We start from the raw sequence: 23,516 nt of genomic DNA on the forward strand, positions 1-23,516 counted from the left end.
ACTCATAAAAACGGAACTATGGTTGTAATTCGGGCTTGCTCCATACAAGGATGACTTCCTTTGAAAGTCAAACATGGAAGGAAATCTTTTAAGGCAAAATCCACTGCCGGGCAATAGCCAAGGAGGACTGCACTTGGATACGGTGGGCAGTCCCTTAAAAGACAGCTTGGATGAATCGGAGGATCTAAAACACCCAAGACTGACACAAGTTCAAAATATAGACTCAAGGCAGGGCAGATAAACAACACAACAACACACAAAATAAATTCCATCATAGAATAAGGAAAACTCAAAATTTTGACACAAGAAGTGGATTACAAAGGGATTCAAATAACTGGAGTACAAGAAATGAGAAACACTGATCAGGAACCGACTGAATCACAAGGATAGAAGGCAAAAGAATAATAATAATAATAATAATAATAATAATAATAATAATAATAATAATAATAATAATAATAATGTTATTTGCTGTACGTCCCACGAACTACTTTTATGATTTTCAGAGATGCTGAGATGCCAGAATTTAGTTCCGCAGGAGTTCTTTTATGTGACAATAAATCTACTGACACAAGGCCGGCATATTTAAGCACCTTCAAATACCACCAGACTGAGCCAGGATCGAATCTGCAAGTTGGAGTCAGAAGGTCAGCGCCTCAACCGTCTGAGCCACTCAGCCTGGCCCAAAATCCAGAAGGGGATTTGTGGTCAATCTCAAAATAACCAAGTTCATTATAGAATTCGAAGTACAATCTCCCATATGTCCAACCCTTATCCCTTTTTCTCTACAGTGTTGGGTATGAAGTGAGAAGCGAGTTTGTACAACCGGATGCCTTGCAGATGTCAACCTCATCAGAGAGTTTAATCTTGGCCACGGTTAAGTCCTGTGAACAGTATTCCTGCAACATAAGACATTTTAATTTCCCGTTCACAAGAAGACGTTCTGGGTATTTCCGATGTTGTATCGTACATCAGCTTACCTCCAGATTCCACCAGTCCTGCTACTCTGCCCTTGACTACCCATGGCTCTTGAATAAGAGCCACGTCAGTAGCCTCAGACCTGAACTTCCTGGCAAAATTGGCCACTGCTGCTTTTTTAAGCTGAAGATTGGCCTGAAAGACCTTCAGCTCCATCTTTATCAACATTGGGTTTTGTTTTTCCCCTGATGACTTGAAACTTGATCTGCCCAAGTCCGAGCGCTTAGCCCTAAGGCTTCTCTTTTTCAGCTCTTCAAAGTCTCTTTCACCAAGGGCTAAAACTACTGTCCTTCCTGTCTTATCGATTGAAGTGGCATTCAGCACTCTCCTCTCGTGTGTTAGAAGTGTGGTATCCTGCTGATTGATTCTGACAGCAGTCTGCTCTACTGGAGCTTCTGTTGCCATTTCTTGTTTTGAGTCAGCGACAGCCTGTCCAATTGGGACTTCTGTCTCCCATTTTTTTCATCTTGGGCATGCTCCCGGATCTGGTCTACTGGAGCTTCCTTGGCTTTCCTTGATGTCAAATTTTTTTAAATTGGTTCTTTATAAGCATCCATATTTCAATCAATCATAGGTTTTTGCCCCTTCTAGGGTCCTGAGCGTCATTCTCACCATCCGTGGTGAGGCATACAGCCAGACATTGTCCTCCCGCAACTCAGGCTCTCCATAGCAGAGACCACGCCCCTCAGTCGTCCATCCAGCGGTCCGCCCCTGCCCCGAACCTAGCTAGGTTTGTTCCCCCTTCAGTAGGCCCACTCACGTGCTCTCCACTTGGCATTATCATGACTGAGTTCACAGCCATGACGTTCCCCCTGGGTTGGGATAGTCCCTTTCCCAACTCGCGGCTCATCCAGGCTACGTAGAGCAAAGTGATGTGTTGGTTTCAGCACCCCGCAGTGAGCTTTCACTTCAATCACCAGCCCCACTTCACTTGAACCACCTTATCACCCATGTGGAGGAACCATGAATGCCTGTCTAGCATGTGTGGGCGAGGCCTCCACTTCCAAGCCTTGACTTGGGCTAGTAACAATCACAATGCCTCAAGACATTTTCTGGCAATACCTGTGTTTTGTCCACAAGAGGGTATTTTATTTCCCTCAGTCCCTCCAGACAAGTCCAGGGGAGGCCCTATCCGCCACCTGGGACGCGCCTGATAGGGGAACTTCTAAGAAAATCCTCACGGGTGAAACCTCCTTAGTATTCTCCTAGTTTCATTTCAAGTTTATATTTACAATGAAAAAAATGGCATATGGCTTTTTTAGTGCTGGGAGTGCCCGAGGACATGTTCGGCTCGCCTGGTGCAGGTCTTTTGATTTGACTCCCGTAAGCTACCTGTGTGTCATGATATTGCATTTGTTGCTTATTTGAAAAGTTCTGGAAATATTTGATCTCCTCCACTTGCTTTGTAGTTTTTGAGCTCTTTCAAAGCTTTGTAGACTTCATAGATTGTGGGTGGGTTTATATTTTCTGCTGGTGTTTTAATTGGGGTTTCTGGGGAATCCTCACAATTTAGTAATTTGTTAAATGTTTCTGCTAAAATTTATGTTATTTTTATATTGCTATAGGCCATCATATTATTTTATCTTTTAACATTAATGTTGGGGGATCATATCTTTGTAGCTGTCTGCTAAATATTATGTAGTAATCTTTTCAGTTTGTTTTCTCGCTATTTGTTTCTATCGTAAGAAGTATATCTTTTTGGTATTAGTATTTAACCCTCCTTATCACTTTTTTGCATTTTCTTTCTTTGTTTTGTGAGCCCCAAGTGTAATTCTTCCATTTTTTGACTCTGATACCTTAACCAGGCTTGGTGTCTACCTTCCACTGTTTTATCACATTCATCGTTCCTACATTCATATTTTTACCTTGGTTTTATTGGGGCTACTTGTTCAGCTATTTCTTTCAGTTGGGGAATTATTTCCTTTAGATCATATGTTATTTTTATATTCCTAGTTCGTTCTTCATATTCCTAGTTGTTTATCTGTTTATGAAGGTCGTAGGTTCTCTTATTTTTGGAGTGGGATTTTTTCTTTGTCAATGGGGTGAATTTATTTTTATCAAGTAAGGTAGATGCACCTATACTTACAGCTGACAGCCTAACTTAAAATGTAAAAAAATGAGAATATCTTCTCTCATACTTAATTTCTTTTAGCATCAGTTTGTAGTTTAAATGTTCCTATTTGGAAGAATAATGAGTTGGCAGTACTGAAAGTTATGATCTAATTCTGAAAGTCCTTTGTATGAAGGGGAGCATCAGCAAACAAAGGTTGGAGGGAACCTGAGCCTTTTTCAGAAGGAACTTTGTGCAAGTAAATAAGGTAAAATATTTAGTTTATTGGGTTCTGAAAGTTAAATCAATGTTTGATAATATGTTTAATGAACGTGTATGAATTATCACCTAACTGACGGAGGATCAGCCATTTGTACACCATAGTGGGCCTTGTACCTATACCTGACAGCTTAGGGAGCAAAATTATTTTGGTCTGTTTCAAATTAGAAACATTCAGTTCATACTAGCTAGATACAGATATGGTGGCCATGATCATTAAGGCATCAAGTCTATATATCTGGCACTGTGGTTAGCCAGTTTGAGTCCCGTTGATCAAAAAAATTTCACCATCAGAATGTTGGTAGCCGAGGTGGTGGTATACAATTTCTAATCATCGGATTGCATGCCAAACACCTGGATTAAATTCAAACCTCTCCACAGTGCTCATATGGAATGAGGTCATATGATGGTGTTGATGGTGATTCGTCCATTGGCTGGGGACATAGAACCTTGAGCAGATCCCTTGGTACTATTCGACAGGAGTAGGCTATGTGCCGGCACCAGGTTTCACTCTCTCCCTTCCTATTATGGTATATCACGTCATTCATGCCATCTCATTAACTCCCCTGATGAGGTTGATATCAGGAAGGGCATCCAGTTGTAAAAAACTTGCTACGAATATTCATCTCACTTCATACACGACCCCGTATATAAATGGGACAAGAGTTGGACATACATGCATACGTACTAGCTATATATAATATTTCTTTTTATATTATGATTCTCCAATAAAGGAACCTGAAGCTGATCTCATGTGTTAGGTGTAGGCAGCTGACAGAAACCATAACCCAAAGGTCATATACGGCATGTACTTTTTAAACATTTTGTCGCACGTATCTTGCTGGTGGTACCAGTAAATACGATAGCTTCAGATTACAGGGTACCAAAAACTACTCTTCTGTTCAAGGCTTGGGGAAAGTATCCTGCTTATAGTGTACAGGATATCAGTAAGTTTGATTATAGGGTAATTTATTTTGTTACATCATACAGTCTTACAACTTATATCGAGGCAGGCTTTCAAGAAGGTATGAAGGCATTTGTAGTATTTATTGATTTGACAGCAGCCTATAACACAGTATGGAGAGAGGGCCTCCTTTTAAAATTCTTAAGAGTGATCCCCTGCAGAACTCTAGCCCAATTAATAAATAACATGCTATGTGATAGATATTTCCAAGTTATCCTGGGCAAGGAAATCAGTAAGCAAGGAACTTTGAAAAGCGGTCTTCCACAATCTATATATTGCAGACGTCCTTCATACTGCAAGCAGGAAATTTGTTCATGCAGATGATCTAGCCATTGGCATCATTAGAAAATGCATAGAGAAAACTGAAAGGATATTGACAAACGTTCTTTGAGTCCTATGGCAGTATTACCACAAGTAACAACTCACACCAAGCCCAGTAAAGCAGAATCTTCATGTTTTCATTTTTATAACAAATAGGCAAGTCGACAACTGAAAATCTATTTTAATGAAAATGTACTTAAATATAATCCTACTCCAAAGTATTTGGGTGTCACACTTGACTGATCCGTAACAACTTATCGACAACACCTGAATAATACAACAGCCAAAGTTCGTTCCAAGAACAACATCCTTCAAAAGCTGTGTGGTACTACATGGAGATAAACAGCTGCAACACTTTGCTTCTCTGCACTGGGACTAGTCTATAGCACAGCAGAATTTTGTGCTCCAGTTTGGCTAAACAGCAACCATACCAGCAAACTCGACATCCAGCTCAATATTACAATGCGTACAATCACAGTTTGTCTAAAAACTACACTAACATTTTGACTTCCAACTTTAAGTCACATTCATCCACCTGCACTGAGAAGACAGGATGCTTTGTTATGTGAATATAAGAAAATATTGGATCACCCTGACCTTCCAATTCATGACTACATTGCAAGTGCAATATCTGGCAGGTTAAAATCCAGACATCTAGCAATAAAATCTGCTGTTGAATTTTTCAATACGGGCTTCAATATAAATGATCATTGAGAAGGAAAATGGATCCAACATCCACCACCAGACATTATAACTGTTTTAAATATCCAATTTTTTTTTTTGCTAGTTGCTTTTACGTCACACCGACACAGATAGGTCTTATGGCGACGAGAATATATCCAAATTAAACCAGCTGGTTTTGATCTGCCTCGACGTACGTGGAAAACTGCCAACAGGATTCGTACAAACCATGGAGTATGTAATGACTTCCTCTACAAATGGAACAAAATTTCTGATCCATCTTGTATTTGTGGAGCGACTCCCCAGACCATCCAACACATTGTGCAGCAATGTAGTATTACGTCATACTCGGGAGATCTGAAGGACTTTGTAACGCTGACTCCAGATGCTGTTAACTGGATAGACAAATTAACTCTATACATTGTTTTATGTCTAATAGTGATAACGCCCTACTTATTTTAATACATCATTTATATATTGTTGTATATTCCAATATGTTGCCATACACTAAATAAATAAATAAATAAATAAATAAATAAATAAATAAATAAATAAATAAATAAATAAATAAATAAATCATACAATATAATCTATGTCAGCTATAGGTGCAAAAAGTATCAGCCTTAGGAGACGAGAAAAAATGGGCTGTCGGCACCAGGTATGAAAACACACATTTAAAATTAATTTTAAGTGATAATTATTAATTTCATTAATATTTTATTTTTATGCATCTTGTTGGTCACAAGTGTTCTATCTGATGATGGTACATAGAGGTAATATGTGATTTGTTTAGGAATATATTTTTTTCCTGGGCTACTTAAAAAAAAATTATCAGCTACTTGAGCATCTACCTTATTTGATCTGGCCCTCTCAGAACTTTCACAATGTAGTTTTCCCTGTGGTAATTCTTATCCACACAAGCATGATCCAGTTGTCATTCTCCTTTTTGTTATAGTCTGTATATTTCAGAGTTTTGAGCTTTGAGATCATTTCATGGTTTCTGTAGAATTCCACCAGTCTTATGCCATTCCTGTTTGTTGTTCTTTGTGCTGGCCACTTCCTTGTTACATCTGTATCTATTTTCCCTATCTAACTAGGCATTAACGTCTCCAATGAAAATTTTGGTGTGATTTTTATTTATGTTTGTTGTTGTCTGATCTAGAAGCTCCCAAAATCCATCCCCCTTATCTCTGTGTTCTTATTAGTCTTATGATATAGTACCGTATTTCTTTGAATCCAAGATGAACCCCACTTTTTCCTTCAAAAAATTTAAATCAGGCTCAAAAAGAAGTTTGTAAAATCATATGAATGCCTTGTTGTACAGTAGGCCTACGGATTTTTAGACTATTTTTAGACGCCGAACACTGACTTTCGTCAAGCCGTATTTCTTTTTTTCCTTTTGCGGCTGCACAATTATTCTTTATTTCCATGGGTTTAAAGACCATTAACTTAACATTGGCATCATAATACCGAGGAGAACTCGTTGAAAATTTTCCGGCAATACCTATTCCATGCGTCTCTACAATACAACGATCCATGAGGAAATTATTCTTGCTGTCTATAAAACTGTTAATTTTACGCAGCGTCAGATATAACCGACTACCGCTACACGCACGTCTCGCTTGTCGGGTTCGGCCAAATTCAGCTGCTAGCGATGTATAGGCCTAATCGCGAACGTTGATAGTCAACGAACAAGTTTATTGCACCACGGTTTGGCCATTCCGCCCTTGTGTTTTTCGTGCACATACCTCACAATTTCATCTTCGACTTCTTTAAAGCTTCCTTGTTGCGGGCCACTGAATGCATTTTTTGTACAGTACGCATCTTTTTTAGCTCTTTGTGTCTTCACGCTAACACCAAATATTGGCTTTAGTTAGGCCTATGCCGTATTTTCTTGTGGCTGTACAATTATTCTACATTTTCGAGTGTTTAATAAACATTAACTTAAAATTGGCATCATAATATCGACTAGAACCCGTTGAAAATTTGCCGGCAATACCTTTTCCACGTATCTTTACAATACGACTATCCATCACGAAAATATTCCTGCTGTCTATAAACCTTAATTTTACTAAGCGTCAAGTACAATAGACGCGTTATGACTCTGCCACTGTGTAGCCATGGCTTTTCTAAGAATTCGAAGGGACGCATGTTTTGATGCCATTCTGCAGATTTGAGAAACACACAGGCACTCTACAACCAGTTGTTGTGGCTAGCGATGTGTAATAAAGAGACAGTCGTTTATTGTCAACGAGTTCTGTGCGCATGTGAAAAGAAGCAGCGTGGTTACCGCGGTAGTTGCCATTGGTATCCATTAACTTACTGTTAGGCCGCGAGGCCCGCGAATGCAGCAACCCTTGAGTTTTCGCATGAGATTCTGAGAAAAAAAGTCTTGGATTCGGAGAAATACGGCATCACTCCAGAGATTTCTGTGGCAAACACCTCAGCTTTCTTCTTCAAACAGCGTCACCTAACCTAACCGTATATGTAGTCTATCATGAAAACATATTTGAAATGCATGTAGAGAAATAACCTCCTCGCGAAAAATTTACATGTAAATAGCCGTAAGTAGATGCAAGAAGATATGAAATATCCTCTGAAATCAGTGATGTACTCTGCCATATCTTGAGGTGTACCGCATTCTTACTTAATTTCCATATATAGGCCTAACATTAAAATTAAGATATCGTTTATTCAGTCTTTATTTTTAACGAGTTAACAACTGCTATCGGCCACGTTATTTATGCATTTATTACGAAAACGTGTTATCTTCTTTCATTTTGATTTTTCTTTAGAGAACAGCAGTCGATGGGTATTAATTACTAATCAACTCCAACATCGCCTTTGAATGTCAACGAGAGAGCTCGCAAATGCACAAAGTGAGAAAACTATACCGTACCGAAGATGATCGATCGCATTTTGTTGCAAACGTTTCAGTTTTCTTATTCAAACAGCGTCACATATCCTAACTTAACCGTACTATACATATGATGAAAACACACTTCAAGCGCCAGTAGAGAAAGTATACCTTTCTCGCTATAAATTATCATAATAGCCTTTCCGTAATTTAACCAGACGCGACAAAATATAAACTAACCTCTGAAATCAACTAAGCACTCTGCTATATCTCGAGATGTATCCCATTCTTATTTAATTGCAGTATTTAGCCCCAAAATTAAGTGGTCGTTTAGTCAACCTTAATTTTTAACAAGTTAACAACCATTATCGGACACGTTATTTACGCATTTATTACGAAAATATGTTCTCATTCATTTCGAATTTTCTTTACGGAACAGCTGTCAACGGATATTACTAATCGACTCCGGCATCGCCTTCAAATGTCGACGAGAGAAATCGCTAGTGCACATAGTTAAAATTGAATAATTGAAAAAGAGGTTCAACCTATTCAATACATAAGAGAAAGAAATGTAGTGATTACATTCTTATTTAATAGTAATTAGAATTGGGACCGGTTTCGACCATAGTCCAGGTCATCGTCAGCCGATCAAAACATAAAAAACATGAAAAACAATGCATATGAAAAAGAAAAAGATTAAGTGAACTCTGGATCGGTATAAGAGGCAATATAAAATGATGATGAGGGTAGAAACTGTGAGTCACTTTAAAGAAAACGGTGCGTAATTTTATGAATGGTGGTACGGTACACACAATGATAGGTAAAGTCTCAAAATGTTTATGAACAGCTGAGAACGGTCAAATGGGTCAGTTTTACACACCGTCAGGCACAAAGTCACAACACTATCGAACAACATATTGACCCCTTCAAATGTGGAATTAATTTATTAAGGGAGAATGATTTATTTCATCAGTGAGTTGAAACATTATTTCGATCACCAGGAGGGTGAGATTTTACACTCCCGTGCCAGCATGAACAAGCCGCCTGCGAACCGGTTTTCCCAACCTACCAAGAGAACGAGGAAGTAGGGTGAAATTCCTGTTAGGTGTCCTTCAGACACATGTGTGTGTGCCACGTGATCAGGCGGGCAGCGTGATTGTAATCGATCAATAATGGCAAGGTCGTGTGACGTGAAACTAGGGCAGCCAATAAAAATGACAACCTTCACAGGAATGCAACAGATCCACCAATCAGATATAATCAAGAGACACACCTCCGTCTTAAGACAGTGAATTTATGGTAATTCCAAAGGAAATTTTAGAGGGTTTTTACTTCTGAACACTTGATTTGAGCGTTACTCTGAATGCAGCTACGGTCGAGACTGGATGTCGTTTGCTTTACTGGGAGACTTTACATTAGAGAAGGCACTGAGGACTGAATAAACTGCAATTCAGGCATTTCAAAACTTCTCTACGATTTATTTATGACTGTCATAAGTTAAGTGTCCATCTCCAAATTATTAAACATCGCGTGTGTATCCTGGACTATTGCTAAGACTTTTATTAGTTTCAGCTTTTCTTCGAGAACTCAGAAGAAGGAAGGTCGTTGGTTCAAGCTCGCTTCAAGATGGCTATCCCTTTCCGAGATGAATCCTACTGTTTCCTGTGCACCTTCATCTCCTCCATGAGTCACTAATTATGTACGGCGTTGGACATGGGCAAGACTTTGTTCGATGGAAGGTGATGTGACCACGTACTAGGTCATCGGCCAGAATCCAGTTAACACCAGCCACATGAGTATTCTTTAAGAATTCATCTTTCTATCTTTCTGTAAAATGTCTGTAAAACATAGCCTTACCTTATTCATTTAGATTTTCTATTAGTTTAGCAGTAGTTTGACTTTTCATTCTTCTTTCCTCGGTGGGAGGTAGTTTGTGCTCTGGAATGAATGTGTATTCGGTTCTATTAGTTAGAGATAAGAGTGAATGTCATCGAGAGAGACCTCAACTGTCCTAAAAATTTAAGACGGCAGGAGAAATAAAAGTAAATGACCTCCGCGTTAATCTTGAATGATTTTGAAATAGTTTGAAAATTAATTGAGACAGATTAGGACAGTGTTCTAGTGTTTTTTTGAGTGTCAAATTTCATTCTACGATTATACAACATTTCTGTGGACTTGAGTTCGTTTAGAGTCATCTGAATAATTTTGTACGATAGCTTTGCAAGTGTGAGTAGGCACGGTCAATAAATATAATAATAATAATAATAATAATAATAATAATAATAATAATAATAATAATAATAATGAATAAAAATAATTAAACCTAATTACGGGCTAAAATTTGAATAAGGTCATGGGTTTAATGTTGGTTTGTTCTTGGAAAGAATTAACGTGTGCTCACTTTATGTAAAATAGGCCTGGAACATGGCATCCTCCGGACGGAGTAATGATGAATTATACATATATTTTACTGTGCTATTAATTTTATTATGACTTGCAGATGGACATTATATTTTGTGTGATGATTTATGCATCCATTAGAATCATTTTTGGAAGAAATGTGTCACTGGACATGATTTCTTCGAGCTTGAGCGCAGATTAATCGAGAGCCACGATATAGTAGGAGAATAAGAATAAATGCCGCAACTTATGTACCGTAAGCGCGTATTCTAATATTTTGACCTGTGCTGTAGGTATTTTACTTGCTTATTTTGGATGATTTCTGTTTAAAAGGATTCCCTTGAACATCGTTGTATAATTAATTTCTGCATAAAAGTGATAACCTCAACTCTATCACGTCCTAGATCGACACCTGGAATGTACACGATATTGTCATCTAGAGAATGATTTCCCTAATTTGGAATAAATCCAAAAACTAATAATAATGGGTTAGTGTCCGTGTAAATAATATTGTAATACTGTCGTGTACCTGTGTGTGAATGTGTGATGTGTGATTTGATTATATTCTGTGTTTTGTGATTTTTCTTGAATGGTTTTATGATGATGTTCTCCACTGCGCGCGTCAAATTTTGACCGATTTACGTTATTTTCGCGTGTCCGTGATTTGATGAATTATGAATCTTTAGAAGATTTTATTATAATTTAAGGTAGATTAGGATCTTATTCACTAAAATAAATTGAATAAGAGAAGGCAACGTCCGTGGATTGATGTCACGAGGCTGAATTTATAGTTATTGTACAGTCACTTATTGCATAAAAACGAGTAACGTTTAGGTTGACATGAGATCAAATAAGAATTAATTATGAGAAGTTCAGTCACTTAATAATTATAAAAATGAATTGATTTATGAAGGGAAAGTCTAAGGAAGACTTATTAACCACAAATTCTTGAATTAATCATTTTTCAATAATTTTAATAAGGGAAAGGAAATGATCATTTTCTTGTAGAATTAAGCGAGATCCAGAAGGAATATTTTAATTTAAGCAATTTAATTATCATTATTTGAGAGAGTGATACCAGATATTATTTTGATTTTCAATCCATTTTATAGTAAATTAATGATCCCTATTATTATTATTATTATTATTATTATTACAGACAAGAACATTCGTTGAGCTTTAATTTGATCAAGATTCCTTATAGACGATAGCACGAGGAGAAGAGATTTTCAAGAATTATTCCCAGATTTTGTAAATTTACTTGTTTATTGGAAGAGTGATAGTTTTTAATAAATGTATAAAACCTATTTTAGCTTCTTTTCATTTGTCGCTAGTCCTTCATCTATTCCTGCCTTTAAAATTTTCTGCACAGCCGATAAGCGAACGGTCTACCTTTGAGACTCTCGCTCACCGGCGAGCTGAGCCCGGCATGATGGGGGCAATATGAAGATCTATCAATATGTTGAAGTTGAAGATGAATAGATTTATAGAAGCAAACTGCCAGTTCCCGGTGATCAGGCGGCACACTCAAGGTCATAAACATTGTGAGACTTTACCTATCATTGCGTGTGCCGTACCACCATTCATAAAATTATGCACTGTTTTCTTTTAAGTGACTCACAGTTTCTACCCTCTTCATCATTTTATATTGCCTCTTATACCGATCCAGAGTTCACTTAATCTTTTTCTTTTTCATATGCATTGTTTTTCATGTTTTTTATGTTTTGATCGGCTGACGATGACCTGGACTATGGTCGAAACCGGTCCCAATTCTAATTACTATTAAATAAGAATGTAATCACTACATTTCTTTCTCTTACGTATTGAATAGGTTGAACCTCTTTTTCAATTATTCAATTTTAACGTTAATACTTTCAATACGGAACAATGAAATTTTTATCTTTAAATAGTGCACATAGCGCGAAAACGATGCCGAAGGTAATCGATCGCATACAATATCGTCGCTGGGGTGCATAAATATCGGTAACAGAAAAAATCGCGTGTGCTTAATCGCTCATAATAATGGATGCGCCAGTGAGAGGGTTCTCGCTGTAACCGAAAGACGATACACAGTTCAATATAGGAATTTTGAAGGGACAGAAAAAAGTCGTCGCTATAACGGAGTTCTCGTTATATGCCGTACTCGCTATAGCGGCCTTCTACTGTACATGTTTAGCAGTTATTCACAGTCTATTGCCCTTGATTCACTTATAAAACATTTGTAAATACATACCTGTAAAGTACTAAGTTGGCTAAGATTATCAGATCACAAAGCATTTTAAAATTTAAAACATGTTTGCACCCTTAATTGGTCTTTTGAAATAGAGAAAACTAGAAATCAATCTTTTAAAAATTATTCTGGAACGTTTAAGCCCAGATTACATTAATATTACCGAAATGCGTTAAAGTTTAAATTGAGCACCACAAAACAAATTAAGTAGAAGTCTTTCGATACATTACGGTACGGCGTCAGGGCAAATACTGCAAACTCACATAACTTTTTCATTCTTCTCCGTGGGTAGTTTTTTTTTTTTTTGCTAGTGGCTTTACGTCGCGCCGACATAGATAGGTCTTATGGCGACGATGGTATAGGAAAGGCCTAGGAGTTGGAAGGAAGCGGCCGTGGCCTTAATTAAGGTACAGCCCCAGCATTTGCCTGGTGTGAAAATGGGAAACCACGGAAAACCATTTTCAGGGCTGCCGATAGTGGGATTCGAACCTACTATCTCCCGGATGCAAGCTCACAGCCGCGCACCTCTACGCGCACGGCCAACTCGCCCGGTCCGCGGGTAGTACTGAAGTGTATGACAAGATTCATCTTCAAAGCATCAGGCGCGACAGAACTCCGATTATCACTTAACACATTCTAGTAAGAAGAGAAGCTCCTTTCTACGTTACAAGACGTTACTGGTGCATATTTACATAATATTAAATCACTGCTGTCGAGTATGCATTCATCTTGAAATGTACTGGTAACTTCTCATCTAAGAACATCATTCATCTTGCACATACAACGAAAACTGTCATTTCAATTAAGCACGTTTTGAAGTTTTCGTTTTACACTGATGCCAACTATTTCATCTGATTATTGTGATGAATGTTCAACATTCTCACAATTTCAATACTTGCATGAATTTCTAAGTTAGCAGCTTCTAAACGAGTAATTGCACTCGATAATTACAAAGTTCGACTTAATATACCCCAGATTTCCTGACAAACTGTTGGAAAGCAATTCCCGCGCAATCTGGATAGAAGAGGCAGAGTATTCCACTTGTGTTAACTACAGATGTGGTACGGAAAAGCAGTTTTGTGAATACTAGTTCTCAATACCAATATAAATGGTCCATTATTCGGAAAGCTGACGATTTTGCACAGCTACAGCTGTCGCCAAACCACCAAAATACGGCCGAAATATGACGTTTCTACAAAAATAGCTCAAAATATGACTTTATGACAGAAAATAGCCAAAATATGCATTTATACGACAAATAAACATCACTTAATTGTGACGATAATCACCTCATTTGCACCAATATCCAATCAGGCAAGAAAATAGAGACAAAGAAAAAATATGACTTTTCCTAAACATCTGATCCCTACTGATGACATTGCCTTGGTGTGTCAAGATCAAAGTTTCTCTGAAGCAGAATGAACAATTACAACAGATCTGAAGAAGCTGGATATTTACTTCCAATGATCCTGTCTCTGACTTAATCCTTAAAAAACAGTTGTATCTACATATTTCACCTATGCAACAGACATGCAGCTTTTAATCCAATGATCACACTGAAGAGGACAGACCCTCCAATACCGCAGCACGTTCAAACACTTAGCAGTAACACTGGACAGATCATTGACATAGAAGATCCACATTTCACATATTGCTACCAAGATTAAAACATGGAATAATAAACTCCAGAAACTAACAGGCACTTTTAGAGAGCTAATGCTTCCGTCCTTTGATCCACTGCTCTGGCTCTTTGTTACTCTGTTGCTGAATACTGCTCAACCTGGCTAAACACTGCTCATACCAAAATAATAGATACCCAACTAAATCAATGTACCTCATTACTGGTTGTATTTGTCCTACCACCACACACTAGCTACCGGTCTTAAGCAACGTACTACCACCATCACTAAGGAGATCAGAATCACTACTGAAGAAATGGAGAAAAATTGTAAGCAATCTGTGCTTACCAATCCACGCAGATATGTTAAGAACTACGGATAGCCCTGTCAGTGACTAAATACAAACTTTGGATTTCCGGATGCTGCACCTTCCCATTCCCAAGGTGGACTGGAGTGGACTTCTCGGCTGCAAAGGTTTCCCTTTGAATGAATTTGAAACTCATTCAATATAACATTTATTTTGTTCCAATGAGTGTCTACATCGTGATTTTGAATTATTGGTCAATTACATTTAAAAAAATCAAATTAGTTAAAGTACCACAGTCCACTTTTATTCCAGAGAGTTTCAACCAGAAACATTTGAATGTTCAGTTAATGAACCACTGACTACTTGTGTTATGTAATGAATGGTTGGAGGAAATACAGCAGAGTCTCGTTAATCCAAACTAATTGGGACCGGAGTCTGTTCGGATTACGAAATTTTCGGATTAACCTGAAAATATTTTTAAAATAATAATGTTATTGTTTTTACGTCCCGCTAACTACTTTTACGGTTTCCGGAGACGCCTAGGTGCCGGGATTTTCTCCCGCAGGAGTTCTTTTACGTGCCCGTAAGTCTACTTACACGAGGAGCACATTCAAATACCACCGGACTGAGCCAGAATCAAACCTGCCAAGTTGGGGTCAGAAGGCCAGTGCCTCAACCGTCTAAGGAAAATAATTTCTACAATACAGTACAGTACATACTATAACTTGAAATGTCCATTCTTTAGCAGTTACATTAATAAAGTACTGTAGACTATAAATTACAGTAGGGTACCGGTAGAGGAGAAAACGACAATGAAAATGCCATTAGCGAGTGGATGGAAGCTGACTGTTATCAATTACAAACAAACTAAGAAATTGTAGCTATTGTGGAGAAAAATCTGGAGTTGATGAGGAACAGAGTGACGACGAAGAAGACCACAATGAACAACTAGTGTCACATTCAGATGCCACAGCCGCCTTAGAACTTGCCGTACGCTACGTCGAGCAACACTCCGCTGCTACGCCCACTGATGTGATGTTTATGAGATGCTGGTTTAACACTGCATCTTCGAGTAGATACCGATCACTACGGCAAAAGAAACTAACAGATTTTGTACAGGTAAACAACCAGTGACTGATGATTTATGATGTGTAATTATGTTTACATTAAGTTATTCTAGTAAAATATGACTAATAAAATGCAGTAAATCTTCATTCTATAATATGTTCTTTCATTTCAATAAGAGAATTTTTTAAAAAGTTAATATTTCAGTTCGGATTAACCAGACTCAGGTGTACAGTAAATACATAGTAAAATGGCAAGGACTAGATAATTATTTTGTAATTCTGAAAAATTCATAATTTCAGCATTCATAATAGGGGCACTTCACTGTAATGTCCACATTTATAAGTTGTTTACTCAATGATGGTGACTGCTATTTTAAAGGGTCAAACATTGAGGTCAAAAGACAAACTATAAATATTTACATTCTTTTTGAGATCTTAAAAAAAAAAAAAAGAAGCCTCTATTTCTATTTTGACGATTATGTTCAGGATTTCATGGTCATTCTCTCTTTCTCTGAGGGTCATTCCAAAATTGAAGGCACCATATTCTTTTACAAAGTCAATTATTGTTATTATTATATCCTTGTTAATTATACAGTTATATTACATCCTTTGGGTACTATGCTACTCGTCTAGAAAATCTCCATCCCTTTTAACTACTTTACGTCAACTTGGAAGGAGTGCATCTATGCCTGCACGATAAAAATCTGGTCTCGTATGTCTAAGCAACTGTGTAGCAGTTGTCACAATGGGGTTATTATCTTCAAATCTCTTACTGTAGAGTAAGTCCTTCAGTTAACCTACGAGATGGTAATCATAATGTGCCAAATCAGGGCTGTAGGCAGGTGTGGTTGTCTATCTCAATTTCTGTATAGTGTCATCAGCTTTGACCGACATGTGGTCAAGAATTGTCGTGCAAAACACCCTGCCAATGTCAATATGATCGAACAAAATTCAGTTGAACATGAAGTTACCACATATGCTTTGGAATTAATGCTGTTTCCCTGAGATGACGTCCACAAGCAGGAGTTCTTTGGAATCCTAGAAAGCAGTAATCATCACTTTTCCCACTGAAGATACTTGTTCGTTTGTCTTTTCTGGGTTGTATTCAGATGATGCCACTCCACTGTTTGCCTCTCTGTCTCTGGTTCAAACTCGACCATGTTTCATTTCCTGTCAAAATTCTTGAAAGGAAGTCATCCCCACTGTTCTGGTAAAGGCTTAAGAGTTCATTGCACACAATCTTTCTTGTTCTTTTGTTGACAACTGTAAACATCCTCGGAACCAGACTGGAGTAAACCTTACTGAACCTTAGCTGTTCAGCTGTTGCAGTATTCTGCATACTTTTGATTTCTCAAGTGTGTGTGACATTTCGCTTACAGTTACATATTTGTTGTTCAAAACCATGTTGCTAAACCATTGAATATTATCAGGTGTCTGTATGATATGTGATCTACCATTGCCAGGGGATCTCTGAATCTTAATGTTCCCAGTGACTTACTAGTAGGTCTACTTCCGTCGTTAGTGTCATCTCCATACACTTGTTTCAACTAGAGTTGTGCACCATTGACTAATAACTATCAAACTAGTCGATAGTTTGAACTATCATAAGTTGATTACTTCACAAAAAAATAAAAAATGAAGGAGACTGAATTCAGTTGCACTCCCATCACGGAAGCAAATGAAACTATCAGCTTACAGTCACTTTGTAAATCTGTGATAGCTATCTAGGGTTTTCGGTATCTTGCTTTGTATTCTTTGTTTTCACCTTATATTTGTTTATATTAAATACATTATTCATAAACAAGGCCTAATTACAACAATACCTGGAAAACAATAGTATGTTTTGGTATTCTCATATACATCTATATATCCTGTATTTGTTGTTACTGTTAGCATTGTTCCAGGATAGTCTCAATGTTGCCACTCCACATTTCACTGTCATTTTAGCACAAAGTATAAAGACCATTCGTATGATGTTGGTTCATATCAGGGGCATTGCAATTCTGTTTATTAGCCGTGTATGGATGAGTGCGTAAATCACCTGATAACCTGTCTAACTGTGGGGTCTTTGTTAGTGTGTGTAACTGTAATTGTTTAAGTCCAGGATTGGGATACGTGCCCAAGGCACAGTGATACCATGAAATTTGCCAGACGTGAGTGTAGAAAGACTCATGGTAAAACTACACTACGGATAGCCCTGTCCTTGGATAGACCTTGGATTTCCGGATGCTGCACCTTCCCATTCCCAATCTGGACTGGAGTAGACTTCTCGGCTGCAAGGTTACCTTTGAATGAATTTGTAACTTGCTCAATATAACGTTTACACTATTTTGTTCCAATAAGTGTCTACACTTGTGATTTCCAATTACTGGTCAATTATATTTAAAAAATCTAATTCATTAAAGTACCATTGTCCACTTTTATTATATTTTTATCTATTTATTGTTTTAAAAGACAGAACTTTTATTCCAGAGGGTTTCGACCAAAAACATTTTAATGTTCAGTATATGAACCACTTACTATTTGCATTATATAATGAATACTTTCAACTATTCAATCTTCTCGACTATGAAGGTGAGTCCCACTGAATGTATTGGTAGGTTGCAAGTTTGTTCTAATGCGTATCTATACTTGTGATTTCTAATTATTGGTCAATTACGTTTAAAAAATGTATAAATCATGAAAGTACCATTGTCCACTCTTGTATATAGTCTAGAAATTGTGAGGGTGCAGAAAGAAAATTAGGCTTTGTATAAAAGATAATACATTAGTTTTGGAGTGACCCTCTGCTTGATCACTTTTGAGGAAGTTCTTATACCTCTGTTAAGCGAGTCCATAGTTGCTCTGTAGAATGCTGGAATGCCATCATTTCAGTGGTGGAGTCAAAGTATAGCACCCAATCTCCACTTGATTCATGCACTTCCCGACAGGTAAACTCCTGTAATCAAGTGACAACATAGAGTAAATCATTCTAACAGTACACAGTACACAGAAAGTACACCACACTTAAAGGTCTGAATGTCACAATTACCTTACCCAGGTTAAAATATTGTCTATTAATAAATTTACTTACAGCACTGATCATAGGAGAAAACTAACAAGAAGGGTGATTTCATATGAGCTTTTGATTTATAGCACATTAAAGGACAGTAGAAAAGAACAACCAGAGCAGCTTTTATGGACGTAGCTATGAACCCTAGCATTTTGTTGAAAACCAGTTCTTAACAGTCTGAGTAATATCATACTTAGTCTGCAAAATGATATGTCTACAAGTGCAGCAAAGATAAGAAAGGACTACTTCAAGGCTATCCTTTACTACCTGTAATATTCAATCTGCATACGGAAGAAAAATGGTACCTCTGGAGGCATCGCACCGGCCTCTCACCTCTGAGTTCTGTGGTTCAAATCCTGATTACTCCATATGAAATTTGTGCTGGACAAAAGCACAGGCAGGACAGGTTTTTCTTTGAGTACTCCAGTTTTCCCTCTGTGTTCTTTCATTCCAGCATCACTCTCCAATATCATTTCATCTGTCAGTCATTAATCATTGCCCCGGAGGAGTGCAAAAAGTTTGGGCAGTCAGCAAAATTCCTATCCTCACTGCTAGCTAGATGGTGACTTCATTCCATTCCTGACCCAGTCAAATGACTGGAAATAGGCTGTAGATTTTCACATAAGGAACAGAAAGTGAAAGAAACACTGCAAAGACATACAGGGATCAATATCAGTAATCAAGTTCACCATTAGATACGCAAACGACCAAGCAAGTTGGAAGCACGGTTAGCCCGCTGTCACACAGGGCATCGAACGATGAAGAGCGACCAACTGGCATCGAGTACTAACGACTAAATTCATTTACCTTGTCACACTGCTCATCGATCGAGAGGGATCGACTGCACGGAAACAGCTGATATTCCCGCCCAGTACCGTACAGGCTACAGACGTATTCATATTCACGGGAGAAAAAGAATGTGTTGTGAAAGCGATAATTCGGGTGGAAATATGATTCTAACCTATGAATATATTAGGAGAAAGGAAAGAACCAGACGATCGCAGTGGACAAGGTAAAGAGCCATGGAGAATTCCACCAAAGTGTGCCTTCGTTGTGGAATGACGAAGAAAAATTCAGGAACTAGTACCGAATGTTCATCAATAATTACGGTATAAGGAATTAGAGGAAAAAATGTAGTCACTAATAAATATCAGGCAAACAAATCACAGGAAAAGTATAAGTTCTGAGGAAAGGCTGACACTATCGTTAAATTCAATTTTCACAACGATTTTTTAGGTTTAAAGTCAGAAGTGATGTTCACCTCCGAAACAACTACTGTATGTCCGTGGCAAAATAAGATCAAATAAAGGATTAGTGGCAGGTACATTTCTTTGCATTCTGTAGGATTCTAATAAAGTATTGATAAAAAAAGGACTGAAAACGGTTATGTAGCCTACATCAATTTGAATTCATAATTTGAAGGTGCTACAATGACCAGTGGAAATATATTTATTTAGGCCTACAGGTTTCTGGACATTGGTGACTCATACAGATTTAGGATTGCTCACAATACATCAGTGGATTTGTTCCTATTATATGTGATGCCATTCATAGAGCACTACAGCCAGAATTCTTGACAGGGTCAAAGTTCCAACAAAAGCCTCACAACAGTGGCTCATTGTACTTCAAATATAAGACTAATACCATTTATGCTTATTTGTTTTAATGATGCTGGATCTTGGAGCATAATTACTGTCTTTTCAAATGATATTTTGAGGTGTTTATTAGATGGAGGTTAACAGCTTTTTTTTTCCATACCACTTGGTGTGATCCCACCTACCAAAACAATAGACATATCAAGAAATGCTTCCAGTCAAAATTTACATTACCTAATGTAGAAATAATGTGTCAAGTTTCATTACAATCCTGTAAATAATTTTGAAAGAAAAAAAAAATGCACATATGCTCTGAATATTGTGAAAATGATAAAAGTATTGGAGTTCCTTACACTGTTTCTCTCTCTCATGATCCTCTGCAAATCTCTTGTTGCCTCTCCTCTTCTTTGTTAATGTGCCATGTTCAGAATAGTATCATATTGCTTTCATGACAAAGATGTTGCTGAATTTCTGTAGGCCTACTGTGTTTTGTTCAAAGAATCTAGGTCCATATCCAAACTTTGCAAGAATGACAATCCTGTCTTAATTTATATCATTGAAGACTACAGCAGCTAATTTTACCAAATGGCTGTGAAGAAAGGTCGTCTATGGACATCTCTTCCGAAGTAAATTCTCTTTGGGGTTCTGTGTATTCACATATGTGTACATTTCTTGAGGAGTTCAGGTGAGGTTAGTGCTCTACACTAGCTTAATAACTATAGGAAAAGCTTCTGGAATATTGTTCTAATAAGTTGGCAGTGTAATAGACTGATACTTGTCACAACTACATGTAAATTACACACAAGGTCTTGTTTATTACCCTCATCACTAAGCATAAAGTACTGTCCCCCCAAACTTCGCACTGGCAAGCTGCTCTAATTGCTCACTTGACAATAATAAACCAATTAATATAAATCCTGCACTTCCATCCAAGTTACTGGTAAACTCCTTGGTACAGAGTAACAACTTTTTCCGCAAAGGTCTGGTAGGACTCTCTTTCTTACCTCAATGTTGATTTTGCCTTTCTGTGTATTGTTCATATGTAACTTCTTTACTGATATGAACAATACCAAGCCTATCTATCCATCCTGAAATACTTTCCTTATGAATCAGTTCAAGGAAAATGAAAACTTTGCCTTCAATTTAACCCAAAATGAGAACCAAACACTGCAAAAAATAATAGGTGCTAATAACAAGCACCTTGCCTTCTATTTTTAGAAGTGAAGAGTGTGCCTTTCTAACAACTAAATACTATTGCCATCTACAGTAAAATGTTATTTAGGCCTGTTGCTCAGGTGGTAAATGATTTAATTTTGCTATATCTTACATTGCCTGTCAAAACTGTTTGTAAATACCAATTATATAAATTAATGTTTGACAGAGTAGGGTGTATGGGTCTTTTAAGATCTTGGATTGATTTACAGGGTAATTAATCTACTCAACCTTTTATTACAAGCATGTAACTGTCATATGGATATGCTTTTTATAAATATGTACATGTTCTGCTATCATATCCCCTTAATATCACATCCCACAAAATACAGTTTTTTTTATGTTGTAGATTAAAATCTACAAAACTTTGGTAGAAACACCTGTCAAAATAGTTACAAATGAATTTTTCGTCTTTGTTTTTCATTGTTTATATGGATCTACAGCACAAGAAATAAAATAATCGGTCTACCTTGATGCCCCCTGTAGGCCTATATGTTATTAATAAATTATAAGTACGGTAACAGACATGAAAGTAGCGATTGCTGGTGCAGACAGGTACCAATGGCAGGAGAGTACTTGGAATGAGGAGATAAAGGCTACCTAAGTTACAAAGGTACAAGGTGGCAGGGAGGGATTCTGTCAGGTATAACTCTAGTAAGAATTTTGTCCTATGCAAACGATTTGGTCTATTGAAACTGTGCAATCTAATATCTTGCAACTTCAAAAAGGATGCAATGAATATGACATGAAAATTAGTCGTTTCAATTCTAAAGTGATGGCAGTAGGGAAGAGTAATAGAACTGAATGTCAGGTTGAGAATACAAAATTGGAACAGGTAGATAATTTCAAATAGGTATTTAGGATGTGTATTCTTCCAGGATGGCAGTATAGTAGGCAACATTGAATATAGATGCAGTAAACCCAATGCAATGAGCTTGCAGTTGTGTTCAACAGTATTCTGTAAGAAGACAGTTAGCTCCTGGACAAAACTACTCATGTCTTTACACTGGTCTGGTTTCAGACCACCTGTGCTGTACATACCTAATGCAATGAGTTTGCAGTTGTGATCAACAGTATAGGTACCAAAAGAAGGAAGTCAGCTCTTGGACAGAACTATCAATACGCCGGTCTGGTTTCAGACCACCTGTGCTGTACAACTGCATACTACATACACACAGAAGGGACCTACTACATGTATTTCAAAATACTCCTTTCCTTGTAAACCATACATGTTCTACCACATAAAATATACAAATTAAGATGTTGTAATAATGCTAATAATTTAAAAAAATTGGAGTTAAGGCTCTTTCCCATCAGGTGCTAATACACATAACTCACTGAGGATTCAAATAAATATTGATATATAAGTAGGCTATAACAAAAACTGATTTAATTAAAAAAGTAGAACATTTCTCAAGAACATAAATTTTATTTGATTCTTTCTTGATCTAACACTGTATACAACAGTTCCTGAATTTTAACTTTGAAAACCCTTCGACCTAGTACACTCATTCTTTCCATGTCATCACAAAGACACTAAAAATAACACTGATTACATTTTCTTTTCAGTTTTCAGTATCTTTTCTAAATATTCACTTAACACATCACTGTCACTGTCACTTTCACATTTCTGTTTCTTATATTTTTAACTGCTGGCAGAGCTGTTTGTGGAAGCAGAAGCCACTGGACTGGAAGTTGAAGTCCCTTCAGTAATTTCTGATCTGTAGGAGTAAGACCCCTCCAACACAAATTATTTCTGCTTCCTCCTCCTCTATTTCAGCTTGGTGAAAAGGCTCTCACACATTAGGTGCCACTTCCATAGATGTGTTTGTTACAGAACTGAAAAAAATGAACAACATATTAATGCAATTCTTCTAAATTGGAGCTATATTTTAGTCTGGACA

General features: G+C 37.3%; 1 protein-coding gene across 3 annotated transcripts in view; it reads right to left on the reverse strand.

Moving 5' to 3' along the window:
* Positions 1-23,516, reverse strand: part of prd1 (pruning defect 1) — a 256,253-nt gene that overhangs the window by 15,299 nt on the left and 217,438 nt on the right. For all 3 annotated transcript variants that reach the window (XM_067150112.2, XM_067150110.2, XM_067150109.2), the window contains one exon: positions 18,572-18,691. In XM_067150112.2, the coding sequence (XP_067006213.2) occupies positions 18,572-18,691 (120 nt within the window). The remainder of the gene's footprint in view (positions 1-18,571; positions 18,692-23,516) is intronic.

The sequence above is a fragment of the Anabrus simplex genome, chromosome 6, assembly GCF_040414725.1.
Source record: "Anabrus simplex isolate iqAnaSimp1 chromosome 6, ASM4041472v1, whole genome shotgun sequence".
NCBI lineage: Eukaryota > Metazoa > Arthropoda > Insecta > Orthoptera > Tettigoniidae > Anabrus > Anabrus simplex.